The 17001-nt window shown below is 34.5% G+C and overlaps 1 protein-coding gene across 6 annotated transcripts in view; it reads right to left on the reverse strand.

Moving 5' to 3' along the window:
• Positions 1–522: 522 nt before the first annotated feature.
• LOC125680938 (mucin-5AC-like) overlaps positions 523–17001 on the reverse strand; it is a 36749-nt gene continuing 20270 nt past the window's right edge. For 4 of the 6 annotated variants that reach the window (XM_048920770.2, XM_048920771.2, XM_048920767.2 and 1 more), the window contains 2 exons: positions 5808–5878; positions 523–3191 (listed from right to left, as the gene is read on the reverse strand). In XM_048920770.2, coding sequence (XP_048776727.2) covers positions 990–3191; positions 5808–5878 — 2273 coding nt within the window. In that variant the 3' untranslated portion in view covers positions 523–989. Of the gene's footprint in view, positions 3192–5807; positions 5879–11643; positions 11978–12553; positions 13092–17001 lie in introns of those variants that run through there. The other 2 variants (XM_048920769.2, XM_056155646.1) reach the window with 2 other exon arrangements.

Genomic DNA, 17001 nt, shown 5'->3' on the forward strand with positions numbered 1-17001 from the left:
TATATATTTTACATGTACATAATAGTGATGATGAATTTGAACCCTAACACTGGATTTTCACTAAAATATTTTGTCTTGCAAAAAAAGACACGAAGTTCGGTGTTTATGTGAACATGTCTTTGTGATGTATATACTATCTATAAGAAATTTATCAATTTTTGCTAATACACCTCTTGGATTTTGACCAAAAATAATAATTGTAAACATTTATGATATGAAGGGGCGAGTTATCGCAAGAGAGGGGGCGAGTTGTCTTGGGGGCGAAATAGTAAACCCATTTCAGACGAAACATCTTATAAAGTAAATGACGCTTCCCTTTCATCATGTACATCAACAAGATGTTCCAAGATGAAAGTGTCCCAGGCTTACACTCTTTTTGTGCCTCCCACATAAGAAAAAAATCTGCAGCACAGTGGCACTTGCATCGATACTTTTTTTTCTGTAACTCCTTTACATCAAAATGATGAATCATCCAAAATCCCATTTTCATTCCTGGTAAGCAATCAGAACAAGGGCAAAATACTAAATGTCATGTTTTTATTTATGTACATATCTAGCACTGCACGATAAATTATGATGAAATAAATTAGGATTTCTTACAAAACTTACAAACTGCTAAACACACACAGTTCAAGTTCTTGGCAAGACAGTCATTGAAGTGGGAACAGTATCTCCTATAACTATGTTTGATTGTCATATCATATTGCACTGTTACAATACTGCTGCGACAGACCTAAAAGTCTATAAAATCTCAGAAACGTAACATTAACAAAACTCCCCTAACATTCTCAAACTGAACTCACTGAAAAGTTTTCAACTTTAGTCCCTTTCTGGAGCAAAATACGTTCATGCAGTAACAAAAGAAACAAAATCTTGCAAAATTAAGTTACAAACAAAAAAGAATATTTACAAAACATAAAAAGATTGTCTTTTGGCAATGTCAGTGAATTTGAACACAATATGGTATCTGCATCACACAAGTTAATGTTTTACAGGTTTGCAAGGGTCTGAATCCTCTTTAGTCCTGTACCATCACGCTTGTGAAAACTTTCGCTGAACCTGCGGAATTTCTTCAGAACAGCTTTCTTGTCCATCAGCTGAACTTCGTGCATCTTCTGATCACTGCCCAAGAAGAGTTTCCTCCTAGAGAGTGGATCACTGCGAACTGAGGATGGAAGTGAGGATTGATACACTTGGTTTGGAGTAGATGTGGTGGGTATCTTCTCTGCACTTTTCCCTTTATTCTTCTTGAACTTGAACAGCTTCCTTAGTGGCTGAGTGTTGAGAGGTTTCTTGAAGACAAAATCATCAGTCACTGGAGCTTTTGTCTGAACAGCTGGTGAAGATGCAATTGATGATGGAGGAGCACTAGGTTGACCGATGGACGATTCTGATTTGTTGTCGCTGGTGTTTGACTGGCTGGTACGAGATGTTGGCTGACTCTCTGCTGGCGAGTTGTAGGAATTGTATGGAGCTGCTATTCCACTACTGCAGGCACTAACTGGGCTGTCTGTTAAAATGGAGTCCAATAAAGCTTGTGTGTTGTTAGGTGCAGCAGCATCAGTGTTGGTTGAATTCTCTGGTGGGCTTGAGGTGCAGCCACTGGAACTAGACTTTCCTGGTACCTCAATGCGTTCCTGGAGGGGTGAGGAATCATCCTCTTCATCATCTGAAGTGGGTACACTATGAAAGTCACTAGGTGTGCAAACACTTTGTATATCGGGCATGGAAGATCGACGTGCTTCCAATGAAGAACTGGCACTGGACTTGTTCCCCACTAAGTAGATGCGTGTGCTGGTGCGAGGCAAGGTGCTGGCCTTGTAGTGGATCTCCTCATCTTCATACAAAGAATCAGCTCCAAGGAAGGCTTCTTGAATGTCACTTACTTGCTCGATTACAGACATGGAATTTCCAAGTTGTGAGTCAGGCTCCGTCAACACATGATGAATGTGGTTAGAGTTTCTGTCACGCTTTGTTGATTTCCTTGATGCGCTACTGCTGGCACTGCTGCTACGACTCGATCTGGCAGTACGAGCATTCACTTTGTGTCCAATGTTCCTGAGGTAGGAATCTTCTAGGTTCACTTCCTCTGAAGTGTCATTGATAGACCAGGTATACACACTAACAAAGTCTTCATTGCTGGAACACCTACTGCTGCCTTTTGAAGATGGAAGATCCTCAATCATGGTGGATGAAGCCACTGGAATTGAGTTAGAAGACTTGTGTCTGCTGCTGCCACTGCTGGAAGAAGATTGTGGAGAGAAATCCTCAATCATGGTGGATGATGCCTGTGGCATGGTTGTGCTTTTTCGGCTAGCCGATGAAGATGTAGATCTGTTGCTTGCATAGGAACGACGAGATCTGCTCTTGCGATGACCTGATCTGGAAGACACTGATGAACTGTCTGTTCCTGAGGAATGGGAGCTAGCACGAGAATGCGCAATTACTCTAGAGTCATTCACAGTGGAAACACCAAGCGGAGGTGCACGGAATGCTGGCAAGTCTTCAGCTTCACATCCCTCAACCTCCCGAGTGATTAATTCCTCACAAGCATCTTCACTATTGTCACTCTCTTTGGAAGATTCATTGTCATTGGACAGTGGGGGAAACATGTTGTTGATCTTCCTCTGGCGATCAATCGTGAAGTCCGAATAATACTTGGTACGAGATGCAAGTTCCTCCTCAAAGTCAAGACAAGGCACACATTGGTTGTCCACATCGGATGAGGTTTCTGTTGATCTAGGGTAACCATCTGATGAAGTGGTTACCCTGCTGGAACCATTGCTGATGTCTGATGAGGAGAGAGGTCCAGTGACGTTTGGCATGATCACACTGGTAAGGCCGACCAAGGTCTTCTCCTGCTGACGGAAAGGTGAGGACTTGTAGTTGGAGTTATCGTCAATAATGAGTGTCATCTCCGAATCACCATACAAACTGTCACTACTACTGGTGCCAATAGATCCCTGAAGAAGTTGCTGAAGAAGAAACTCTTCATCCTGCTCTGGTGGCTGCAGTCGAGGAAGGTTGGGCGATGTGTTGTTGTGGAGGAATGAAGGTGACAAAACACTGGAGCTCTCCTGCACTGGGTAGTCAGAACGCTGAATCCCACATGTCTCCACTAGGTTGAGGAACTTGGTCTTGATTTCAGCAATCTCGCTCTGAAGGGCCCTCTCCTGCTTCTTGATGCTCATCTACAAAATGTTGAAAAATCATTATCAAATAGTAAATATTTCTTGTTCATGACATAAATTATTCTACTTTCTTTATTTTGGGACATTTGATTTAATCAAAAGTATTAAAAATGTGAAAAAGAAATAGTATACATCTATTTACTGGCTATGAGGACAATAGCAAGTTTATTGTCCCCCAAGACAGCAATTATTTCCTGAGGCACAGTCGAGGGAAATAGTTGCTGTTGAGGGGGACAATAAACTAATTCTTGCTATTGTCCGAATAGTCAGTTAGGTGTTTTATTATACCGAAGTAGACTTTACTTGTGTCAGACATACCAAAGTGAAGTAAACTAACATTCGGCATTAGCCTACATGGAATCGACTGAGGTGATCTGAGTGGTAAACTAATTAGAGTTATCAGACTTTGATGTCACAGAAAAGAAAACGCAGGAAAATATAGCATTCTGTAAATCGTTTCGAGACTATTTTCCCCTAGGGTGAGATAGTTCAGAAACTATTTCACGGCTAGTGTTATCCAGTAGAAATAGCAAATTTATTCACCTAACATTTATATAGCCAAAACATTCTGAGGTATAACAATATAATTATATGGTGAAGGCCCAAAACATGATTATTAGACATTAAGGTATAGGCACGTCCAAAAACTTCGAAGAAAATTCTTCAAAATTTCTGTCTTTTGAATTTCTCTACAATTGTAGAGTGCAGTGAAGGGTCTGAGAGGGTCATGGGCATTATATTCTCCCTCTTGCTTTAAATTGACTTAATAAGAGGCCCACAAGCCCTACGGGTCACCCGAGAAGTAGTTAAAAGTATCAGTTATTAACCCAAAGTGATATGAAATCTATAATATTTTTCCTGTTCTGCATATTTAAGCTAAATTCTAATATTCAGCAGAAGGTATACTAATGTCCCTGCATATTTAAGCTAAATTCTAATATTCAGCAGAAGGTATACTAATGTCCCAAAAGAGTGTCCATACTGATGCAAGGCATCCCCCTAGGGTGAGATAGTTCAGAAACTATTTCACGGCTAGTGTTATCCAGTAGAAATAGCAAATGTCCCAAAAGGCAATTTTTTTTTTACTAATTGACTTATTTTGGACCTGCCATACAGTCAATGGCCTGGGGTTGCAAAATTCACAATTTTGTTACATCCCAGTCCGCCTCTCCTAAATATGCATTTAGTTTTTATATAGCATCAGCAAAATTAAAGTCTTCCAAATGATAAAGACATTTAATCACTATGATAATTTTGGCCCTACCCTGGCACCTAAACCACTACCCCTGGGATCATGAAATTTACAATTTTGGTAAAGGGCTACCTAGTCCTTCTAAATATCCATTAGCATTCAATTTCAGTATAGTATCAAAGAAGATGTTATTTAAATGGTTTACACATAAACAGGATATGCCATTAATTTGTCTCCATCCTGAAGTTGAACCTCTACCCTGTGAATCATGAAATATATAATCCTGGCGGTGGCCTTCCTGCTCTACATGCCTATGCAGTTTATTTTAGTTGTTTTTTTTGTTTTTTTTTATAGATGTGAGGTTGTAGAGAAGATTTTTAAAAAATTGTCAATTATTGTCTCGCCCCTACTATGACCCTGGCATCCTAAAATTTACAATTTATGCCCCCCCCCTCCCAAAGATGCTTCATACTCAATTTTAAAAGAATTTGAATGGTAGTTAAATATGCTCAATTGTTAATTGGACGACAGATGCAGACAAATAGCAATAGGTCAGTCTGGAGTGACTCAGGTCATCACAATCAAGTCCCAGGGGTAGGCAAATGTGACCTAAAAATGGGTACGCATCCAATGAAGGGGCTACAATCTCTGCAAATAAGTATCATATGAAGTGCACCGCCTTCTACATCCCCGAGAAAAGTTTCTGGGTGCACATCGACTGTAGCTGGAACTAGGAAAACGCTAGATCGGACAATGGTTACTTACTTATGTCTAAATTTGTCTCCAGAAGTCCAAAATGAATTAAAAAATATCTTTTTCATTCAAATTCCAGAAAGAAAATTTGAGAAGGTCAGTGAAATCAGTTTTCTGTTGATCATAGCCAATAAGCTAATAATAAACAGGTGCTAAATCCATTGATTATTGGATGTCGCCAGTAACCACTCTTTTGGAAGAATAAGCACTGAAGTATGGTGTATCATGACAAATGACCACTCTTGTGATCATATTCAGGAAGCTCATTAAAAGCTTAGAAACTGTGTTTACATTAAAATTTCGGATTTTTGAGCTTAGGAAAAGAATAAATCAATCATCCCTAATGACACATTATTTCCTGCACTTGTCTGGGTTGCAACCAAGGAAGAAGTGCATAAACTGAACTTTAAAAATATTGACAATCATCTCAAGAGGGGGGGGGGGGGGGGGGGGGGGGGGGAGAGTTAAGCTCACTTCACTTATCAAACAATTTACACTTTAAAATAATTAACTGCTCAATACTACTGGGTAATTTCATTAATTTAGCTTGAACAACGCATGTATATTCTAATAAATATAAAGACATTAACTCAAAAGTAAATGAAAATGTTTGAGCAACAAACATTACATTAAGGTATATGATAAAATGGTATCAATGAAAAGTCTCTTACCATATCTGCTTGTAGCATAAGATACATTTCGTCTGGGGCAACATCCGATTCCATACCAGATTCTATCCAATCTGAAAAAAAATTTAGACTGATTAGAGAAACATAAATTTCACTCATCTAAAGACAACTGTAAATGAATGATGAAATGAATTCTTCATCAGCATATACTGTTGAACACCTGACATAAAAATACATCACATCTAAAATATTGGTGGTATAATACATACAAGTACATGAAATCATGTTCAGTTTCCTTACTAAGAAATAAGAGAAGCAGACTGTGTTATTTACATAAGCACTGGCTCTCAAGGATGGTCACATGCTTAACACATTAAACAAATGCTACAAAAAAATTCCCAAACTTTCCCAGACATATGAAACAATCCACACACCAATTTCTGAGTGGATTAATCACCACCTCTTCAAAAATCAAAATAAATTTTACCACTTTCTTTTCTCTGCAATGGACCACCTGCCTGGGCCAAGCTCAGAGATGTACAACTTCAAAGCAAGCATAAGTTTGTCTAACAATTTTCTCTTAGTATAGGAGGTGCGATAAAAAACATCCTCCCTTTTCCAAAATCTTAATTTTCCAGCTGACCAAAAAAGCTTTTTTTTAGGATTAAGCTGCCCTGTAGCCCCCAGGAACAATTTCAGCTAACATATTCACGCTGGAGTAAAAACATGCAATAGTTGATTGAATCTTCAATCCTTGGCTTGGGGGCATCTTACATAGTTCCACATGTTAAGAAAGGTAGTAAAATTGTAATTGTAGAAAGTGACAGTCTAATTAAGGTGTTCTACAAACTTAACATCTTCAAGGTTGTATTTCACTTCACTGGTGTTAAATAAAAATGTACTATAACACTTGAACAAAGCCTGGGCTCTGATTGACATCACACATGGATGAAATCAACATTTTAGAATCTTTTCACCTACGTAAACGTGAACTGTCAACAATTTCTGTTCAGCAGATGGGTTCTTTGTTTGAGCTGTATTTCCTTCTTATTAAAATTGTAAAATAGTTTACACCACCTATCCCCTAAAACCTTTCTACAGATTAGAAATTAAAGCAAAAATTTTACTACTGGTCACTTTCTGAAAACAATAAGCAGATGGTCTACTTTATACAAAGTTTTAAAAGTGACAAGTTTAGGTTGTTCAATTTCCCTATCCTATTATAAGTTACATTCTAAATTTATGAACATATGGCTAATACAAATATAAAAGAACCCAAATTAAAAAAGAAGACATATTTTCTAGAGTAAATTATTAAATTTTAAATTCAAAATTAAATTAGTGTACATTTTACCTAGTGCTATAAAACTTTTCCATAATCTTTATACAGCACCACCCCCTTAGAATTACCTGCCTCCCCTGTTGTGATAAGAGGGCTTTGAGTTTACTTAATAATTTGAACACTTCTTATATCCTAGCACAAATTAATTCCAACATCAAAAGGGTAATCCTCCTTATTAGGGTTGATAATTAAAGAAAATGACCATAATAATTGATGTGTTTGGACACAAAGGGAACTTATAACTAACAATATGTATAGGACCTTACTGAAAGGATATGTAATTAACTTGAAACAAAAGTCTTGTATGACCTTTAAACCCATTTGTTGTCATTTTAAATAACAAAATGCCCACACAAGTACAGTAATCAGTAAATTAAAATAAAAAAGATTTGAAAGAAAAAAACCCATGAAGTCCTGGTGAAATTTGACATAAGTCTCAGAGAGGGATTACTACATAAGGGTTCCAATGTTCAGTACAGCATCTGGTGATTATTTACAGTAAGCGTTAAAATAATTACACCTGGCCTCAAGATCATAAACTGAGAATACACTTCTCAAGTCTAAATTTCAAATCCAGCTAACTTTTGAAATAATTTTCATAAACAAATAAAATTTTCAGTATATTTGTGTATTTGATTTTTAAAAAAAAACTACATGATTTTTTAAACCTCTGTGCTAGATATTATCTTAAGATATAAGTGATCAAAATTTTGCTTTAAGTCTATTCTCAGTTTATGGTCTTGGGGCCAGGACTTTGTGGGTTTTTTTTTTCAAATCTTTTTATATGTTAATATTAATTCATAGAATCTTATAGTTTAAGAAATACAAATACCTTTCGTGTTGGTTTTCCAAAGTAAAATGACTTCAACAAAGATTTCACTCTTTCTCATGCAATAAATTATTTAGTTTACCTTTAGGCCTAATAATTCCATCTCAATAATTTTTAAATTTTTTCGCCAGCGAGTGTATTGAAAATTGCTTTGAAAACTGTGAAGTGTGCAAGTTTCACATGTTTTTTGATTACAGCTGTAAGCAATGTTTTCACACCATCTTATTTAAATACATATCAATTTTCCTTTCATTCAAAAGCAATATGCTATACACCTCAGGGGGATAAAACAAGATTTTCTTACAATAACACATACCAATTTCACACTCATAATATCCAACAGTAAGAAAAATTAAAACTACCATAAAAGAAGATCCAATTAGTAATTAATTAAACCAATGCAACTTAAAAATAATAAAAAAAAAAAACACCTTACTTTCTACTCTCCATTGTCCATCCATCTTTGTATATCAAAGTACAGAAGTCAAAAATTCACTAGAAAATATTCAGAACTTTCCACACTTAAGACAAGGAGCAAATGAAACCTGAACTATATATCTCCCTATCTTATGGCAGAACACTAGATAATTAATGATCAATTAACACATCAATGTATTTTCTCACCAATGACTGCATAGAACAAGCCTGATGACTAGATGAATCTGCTGTCGAATTTTGTTCAGTGTCTGTCAAAAACTCTTCTCAACTCAATAGATGTCACAAAATGTGGAAGTGAATGTGTTCAGATGAACCAGTAGCTCTGAAAGTCTGACTGAGAGTGAACTTGGAAGCCCTTCAGAAGCAGAGGGGGAACTTAGAACAATAGAAGAGTGTCAAGACAAAAAACCTCCCAATAAGCATAGAATACACATGGAATATACAAAGGCCCTTTGATGTTGGTCACAGTCCAATAAACAAGGATGACCACTCTTGAAACAGCTGGCCCTTTGATCATAAGGTACATGTATACTTATCAGATTTGTCTCAATGTGAAAAAAAAATGGAAAAGGTTAACTTAATTGAATTATTATACACCAAATTCTTAGAAGTATTTTTTTACCTTGATAAATTTCCATTATTTGAAACATTTCCCACTGAATTGCTGGTATGACCAAGAAACTAACCTCACCAAGAAAGCAAGCACGACTGACCTCTACCTAAAATTGCCAGGTTGAGTTTTGTATGTATAAAATGATTTAGGCAAACACAAGTTTATTAGATTATAGAACTATCATTGGCTAAGCAAACAAAAATAAGCAAATGCTGATTTACTTGAATAAGAAGATAATGTTCACAGACTAGGTTCGACTGTAATAATTTGTTTCATGACTGGAATCACATCATGGGTCTGTTTTCTTATTATCCTGACAACATCTATCATTAAATCTGTTGATTGCCACAAATGTTTAATTAATGATTTTTTTTCTAAATATTGTGATGAACATTTTAGATGAGCTTGAATGAATTTATCATGATTTCATAAAAAATAGATATGATTAAAAGGCAGCCAAAATAAGAAAACTAAAACATTAAAGGCCCATTTCATGCATAAAATGGCCTTATTGTTTTCCAATTCAAGAAAATGTCCACATATGCATAATTCTAACTATAAAGGGAAAGTTTAATTTATTAGTTAAATTTAAACTTGAAAATTTATTTCTTAAATTTAAACTATAAAACATTTTTTCAATAGAGTTCATTTATGGATAATTTGACAAAAATGTTTGAAATGATGACTTTGTAAAGTGAAACTGTAAACATAGATCTTTAGTCACAAGACTTGCAATGCACTCTCTAAATGTTTCTATTATGCAAAAAAGTGTAGACTCCAGAAAAATTACATATGTTATATAATTTTGGGCATGTAAATATCCCCGTTTGATCATTAGGGGAGGGCTCGTGCAGGCTTAAGGGGCATTAACTGTCATTTAGTCCCCAAAAATTTAATTCAATGAAAATTGCACCATTTTATATATTTCAGTAATAAAACCAGTATTTAATGGTTTCAAACATTTTTTACTTTTTACCCTCAAAACAGGCACTGTTCCATATGTGATTTTGCAGTGGTGATTGAATAATTACTGTCTTGCAAACAATAATTCTTCCATATTTTTTTTTACACTAAAAGCGGTTATCTAATTTAGTTTTATTAGGTTTCTCTTCTTTTTGTACAAAATAAAAGTTTTTATTAATACATATTCTCAGGCCATTGAGAGATTTTGACAACTAAAATGGGTAGTCATCACTATCACAGCTAAGCTCCTTTAAAGTCTGCTGCCTAATCTCATCAATAGAAGACAAATTTCATTTCGTTTTGATATGCCCAGCATTTTTTGGTTTATGTGAAAAATATTTCAAACCTTATTACTACAAAAAACCTTCCTTTTTCAAACTTGTAGAACTTTTTAGTGTATATATAACTTTAAAACTATTCATAAGCTTTGTCAGTATTTAGAGAAGCAAGTACTGTTAACTGTCATTAATGATGTTTCTTTTTTCATTGCTTAGATTTATTAGTTTCTAAATTTATTTGTCTGATAATATATGTTTACATATTGTAATAATTCTGAATCCTCTGCCATTTTGCCTGTATTGTACACAGTGTACCTATGAGCCACAGGGCTCCTTTGGTCAATAAACAATTGAAATAGATATTGTTTAAATCCAAAAAGTGAAGATGATCATGATCAATTTTGAATTCTTTTTTTTAAAACTCCTTTGGGAATTAACCTTGTCCATTATAACTACACCATAAGCTATCAAAGGGCTTAATTGGATATATAGCCAGTAATTTTGATTTATTATCCTTGTAATTAATTCTAGGCTAATGAAATAATGTTTGATACAGTTAATTACAGCAGCTTACATGAAATTATACCAGAGATAGTCTTAAGAGTCCCCCCTCCCTCCCAGAAGTGCCCAAATCCAGCTAATTAGAGGTGAAGTTGGCATAATTAGCCAGGGTGATAATTAAGGTTGATATGCAGAAAATTATAAGATTATGTGAAGATTGCTTTCAGAGGTGTCAGAAATGAAATTCTAGAAGAAAGCCATGTGCATGTAATTACCAATTTCTATAGTAACTGATATGTACAGTAGTAAGATAACTTTTATTATGGATGATAAGCATGTACTTCCATTCTGTAAATGTTTTATAAACCTGCAGTATACACACTTTATATTAATTCCTTGAAACTTTTATTTTATCCTTTTGGATATTCCCTTTTAATGTATGTATGCATTATCAGCACTTAAGTTCAATAATTTGGTTTTTCAAGTATCACAAAGATATTCAAGAATACTTCTAAAACTATTACACCTAAGGGATCACTCGAGCTTAAAATGCACTTCACATTCTCTTTCCGACCAGATAAAATTTGATATCTGTTGTATCAGATTATAAGAATGTCAACATGTCAAAGTGTCCACAAATACAAGCAAACACTGTCATAAAATTGTTTCAACACCAATAAATTTCAGCAGATATTTAACAAAAGATTTCAAAGTAACACATATGCTAATGTAAATATAACTTCCCCATAAGTTATCCCCCATCTATTTACAAACATTTAAAGATTTTTCAGCACTTTAGGAAAATCCTATTGAGCAAGATAAGCCAAGTATATGTTGACAGAAAGCCCTTCATGTTTACTTATCAATCAACCTCCCCTAGATAATCACAATAAAGTAAAATTAACATTAATTACCTCTCCATTTTCAATAATATCCAAAAGTTATATTCTCATTTTGCCTGAAGATTCAGAATTCCTTGGCTTGCTGAAATTTTCTTTATCATTTCTGTTACAACAGGACAACTGGAAATATGTCGATTTAATGTGGGTTGTAAGCCATCTCCCCTGGGCTCACTGAGTCTCCACCCCAATGGAAACAATATAACATAAATTAGGAAGTTGTGAATCAGAGTGTACCCCACTGGGAAACACTAAAGTATCCAACCGTGTTCCATAATAGCTGAAAATCTACCCCTTACTATTAGACAATGAACCTGGCCAGTCCAAGTTTTCTTTGCATGTTTATTTATAATGATCTCCTTCTCTCTCTCTCTGAACATATATAATCTTCATACTTTGTACTTTTGTGCAATTATACAACATTACTGCAGAAAGAATTTTAGCATCAATCACTTATCAGTGACAGTATACATGAATGCAATAAAAACATCACAATAAAACCCCAAGTGATCCTTTTTGATTAGATTTCAGTCCCAAGCACCTATGTTTTGGTACAGATCTCAAGAGAAACCTGTTGATGAAGGGGATATACTCTATGAAAACAATGGAATACATATATTCATCATTCTGAAAGAGACATTCTTCCCAGAGGCTGTAGGTACAGTTATCTGTAGGATTTATCAACAGTTACATGTCTGTTACCCGGAGTGTGTGTACCTGTAGGAAATAATACGACAAGTTCATAAACCTGTCATTACAAACATCAACACCAGAACTTAGAATCTGGTTCAACCTGCTCCAAATTGCCTGTAGTTTGCCTGTAGTTTGTCCTTTCATATTGCGACTCATATTCCTATTCAAATGATTTTTTTGTAAATAGAGTGATTTATATATATATATATTAAAAAAAAGCTTGTTAGCTCACCCCGGTCCTGCATGTTGATTTCTGGTTATACACATTCCTAAAAAGTTAAGTTGACCCAATCATGTGTCTATTACAGGTAATTGAAATCCATCAATGTTCATCAAAATTCCTGCACAGTATCAATAATGTTACCAACTTTCACAAGAATGTCAAGGTGGTATTCAGTTATTGGAGATGAGATACAGACTTCTGCAATACAGGTTACAAAGTACCCATCAAACTGATCAAACCAAGATGTCTTCAAAAGTGGTTTCAAAAGTCCGGTAGAGAACACAGCACTAAAACCTGTCACAGGCACTCATATCTGATATTTATCATCACAGGGTCATCATCCCAATTCAAACTACAGTCATAAGAGCTGTTCCACTTGGATTAATGTCCCCTTTTTATCACACCAAGATCAAAACACCAAATATCTGAAAAGGTCCACTGCTGTCCATAAAATCAGTGTGGTGTTAAACAGAAAACAGTTTCTTTTTCAAGGTTAATCAGCCCTTAAAACTTAAGCAGCTTGTCTGATACACACAGCAAGATGCAAACTGAATAATGCACTTCTAATGAGAGTGACCAAGAGTTAAGGACAAGGGGCCCATGGGGAGACACACAACCAGATAATGTCCTGTTTCTACAGAGACAGAGACTTCACAAATCCCTATTACACAACCATTAGTGTCTCTGGGATATAATTATATCAAGGCTTTATTGAATTCTGGTATCTAGTAAACTAGTTTGGCTTTTATTGAAACCTGTTTGCACAATTAGAACATGCCAAGGATTAGAAATTTTATTCAACAACTTAATCTACTGATAGTTTAATCAAAACTAAATAGTTTGAAATATAGTAAATATCAAGTTTTACTCTTTCATTATATGATTAAAAAGGTTTTCTTTTTCAGTAATATACATATGATATTTTGGTTAAATTTCTTATCATATAATCTTTATTTACAGATGTGTCTGATTCTGACCCACTGTGAGCCCCTTTAACTGCCAATTTCCTAACTGAGGTTAACATGACTGTTTCATGAGATGTGTAGCCACTGGTCATTTTAACTGTTACAGCAATTAGAGTGATTTAATGTCTTTTTGTTTATGTATCTCCAAGAAAATATAAATATCCCATCATTTCTTAGTCATGTGTCAAACTGAAATGAGGTCCAGATGGTGTATGATTTAAAAATAAAAAAAATGCAGCATCTCTTTGTCTTTGTTGGTAAATGCAATATAAACTATTTATCTCATTATATGTTTTATAATGGAGGAAAAAAACCCTGAAGAGACAAGTTCCACTCAACCTTACATTACACTTTTTTAATGTATATACATTAGAGAACAATTAAATGCAACTAACAGACTAATGTCAAAAAGGTGTGGGATTGATTTATCTGCACATAGAGATCTTGCATCAGAACAATGATAAACAGCCACTCATACGTAACTGACCGGCCACTCATATGTAACTGACCCCATGTTTGCTACTTGTTATCAGTGCACGCCAAGGAATGTACAACTTGGGGATGTGTCCTACATTTCATCCTCCCTTTGATGCCTTCACATCCACTCAGTATTGAAGATTTCCTTCAAGGTGCAATTTCCTTCCTCAAAGGGAATATATCTTCTATTCAATGAGTTGTTGCATCTTTATCAGAGACAAAGGAAGCTTCTATTTGGCTAAAGTTTTAAATTAATTCCAAAACAAACTTCATCATGTATTTTTAATTTGTCTTGCTTAATCATTTATCCCAAAATGTAACAGAAAAGCTACATAATAGCCCCATTATTTTCCGTTTCATCTGTTTACTAAAAATTAAGTAGTAATTATCTCATTAAATATGAATGAAGAATTTTAAAATCCACCCCATGAAATGGAGACAAGGTTTAAAAAACCTGACCATGAATTTTTCATGACATAAATTATCTGATAGTACAGGGTGTGACAGGTGGTGAATACAACAGAAATCCTCAAGCTTTTTTTTGTTGTCCCATAAACTCTATAAAAAAAATTTGGTGTTTTTAAAAGTTTTACAACTTCAAATGACTCATTTTGTCATAGTTCAAAATGTCTTTCCCCCCACAAATCATATCTCTCTTTTGTGTTATTACAAATCAATTTTACTCATAAGTCACATTTTTGCATGTAAGTAAAATGTGTCGATAATTTTTATTGGATCAAGATGTGTCACATACATGATGTGTGTCCAATGGTAATATTGACATGCCTATCATGTCAGTACAAAGTGATGTCGAGCTGTGCTGACAGAACATGAACGGTCTTACACAAACAGATTATCATAGTGTAATAATATGTCACATCTATAAAATAGAATTCAGAGATTTATCAAGGTTCTGACTACAAAGGGTACCTTTCCCCTTCTGATAAAAATTTTTTAAAAAAATATATTTCACCTTCCACAATAAAAATTTTTTCTTTCATTTTAAAAAAAAAAAAAAATTCACAAAATTGAATGAGAATTTTAATAAAAATAATTTTTATATAAATTCCAAGTCATTTTCTATAATCACCAAAGACTTACAATGTATACAACTTACCATAGTAATCAGTCATTTCTGTTTTGGAATATTGTAATCTGAGGATGCCCCCACCCCACCCTACCCTCTCTTCTGGAAGTTCATAACTGCATTTTCAAAAGTCCCCCTTAAATATGAAATGGGTAGTTATACATTATCTAAAAACTGGATAAAACTGTGTAATTTATCACACACACACACTATATATATATATATATATATATCAAGGACATCTACTTTCATAAATATTAGGTTCGTGTGATTATATATGATAATTGTGGGACTTCAAGGCATGGTCAAGATTGACCTCATAAGCTCTGTCGACATTGTCACCTTATTGACCTAACAAAAAACCAGTCTGATATGTATATAACTTGTGTGTCTTCAGTAGCTATTTACTAGATGTGTTAATCTTATAAACACAAATCAGTAGTTACACCTAAGTCTATAATCATATAACCTGTGATGCAATGGGAACTGACCATCATGTTTCTATATCGTGATGATAATACGTACTGTACTAACACTTTTCGTTCAATTTGACAAAAGTATTTGAAAGAGACATTTGCCTTTGTGTTCCTTTAGCCACATTTAGCTAAGCATGAATGAAAGAAAAATTCCAATTTCAGTCCATTAACCATTTACTGAGAATCTAACTGACCCATAAGTTTACCATCTTATCCAATAAGTTTACCATTTTATCCAATAAGTTTACCATTTTATTTTGTCATTAACTCACAACAGATTGTTTACCCATTTATCAAACTTTAAATTCAAAATGTAATGGCCCAGAAAGGAGGGAAAACAGGGATAAAGAATGATAAATGACCTGTGTGATCCCCCTTCAAAGGGGACATCATTAATGGTATTTAAAGGATAAACAAAATGGCCCAATAACGTAATGCAACTAATAACAATTGACTGGACCCTTAAAAGCATGAAATGGTCATTTCTCATCTTCAGAGAAACATTAGCTGTCAGATATAAAAGATACTGCAAGTATATCTAATCTAGGAGTATTTTGAAATCAGTGGGAGGGAGAGTCAGAAACAACATACGTGGCGAAGAGCTAATGCCAGCTGTCTCTCTTGGGATAGGATTAATCACATCAGGGTTCCCTTGCCCATCATTAGATCATTACTGGACTTCTTTCTCTTTCTTACTCAATAAATATCTGATTATTTGAATTCTCATGCATATTTATGGTTTTTACATAAAGGACAAAGTGAAATGATTATCAAATTCTGGCCATGTTTTTCTAGAAATGTCAAAAACAGTATGCAGTGACTCCACTGTGATATAAATTTATGTGCACAATAAATGAGATTAATGAATATCTCACATGTCATAGGATTCTAATTATGATGTCATAATATTGTAAATAATTTCTACAAATATCTGGATAATATGCAGCTATAGTTTTTTGATAAAATGGCTTTGAAAATTAGAGCTCCACATCATATCACCACCATTATTTTCACATATATAATTATCACTTCTGCCATTCTGCATATACTTCAAAATTGTGATGGCGGGTTCATGCAGACTATATTAGGTATCAAAAATTCTGATGACACCCCCCCCCCCCCCCATTTTCTAAATAGTTTGCAAAATTATGAAAATTCACCATTTTTATCATATATGTCATATTTCATACCTGTAAAAAGTGGATTGGTTTATGCTACATGGACCTTTAATAACCTAAAACCGACTATGCACTCTCACTTTTGTAATCATTTGAAAGGCAAAGAATGCCATTACTTCTTGGATCTAAAAGTATATCATGAGTTATTTCCCTTTATATGAAGAATATATCTTTATATTTACATTTCCAATGTTTTTGATAGTTTTCTAAAATATTCGTCCATTCTAATGACTGGGAATTCCAATGTAAATGAAAGTATGGTGTAAAATTGTAA

This window comes from Ostrea edulis, chromosome 2 (assembly GCF_947568905.1).
Source record: "Ostrea edulis chromosome 2, xbOstEdul1.1, whole genome shotgun sequence".
NCBI classification, from domain to species: Eukaryota; Metazoa; Mollusca; class Bivalvia; order Ostreida; family Ostreidae; genus Ostrea; species Ostrea edulis.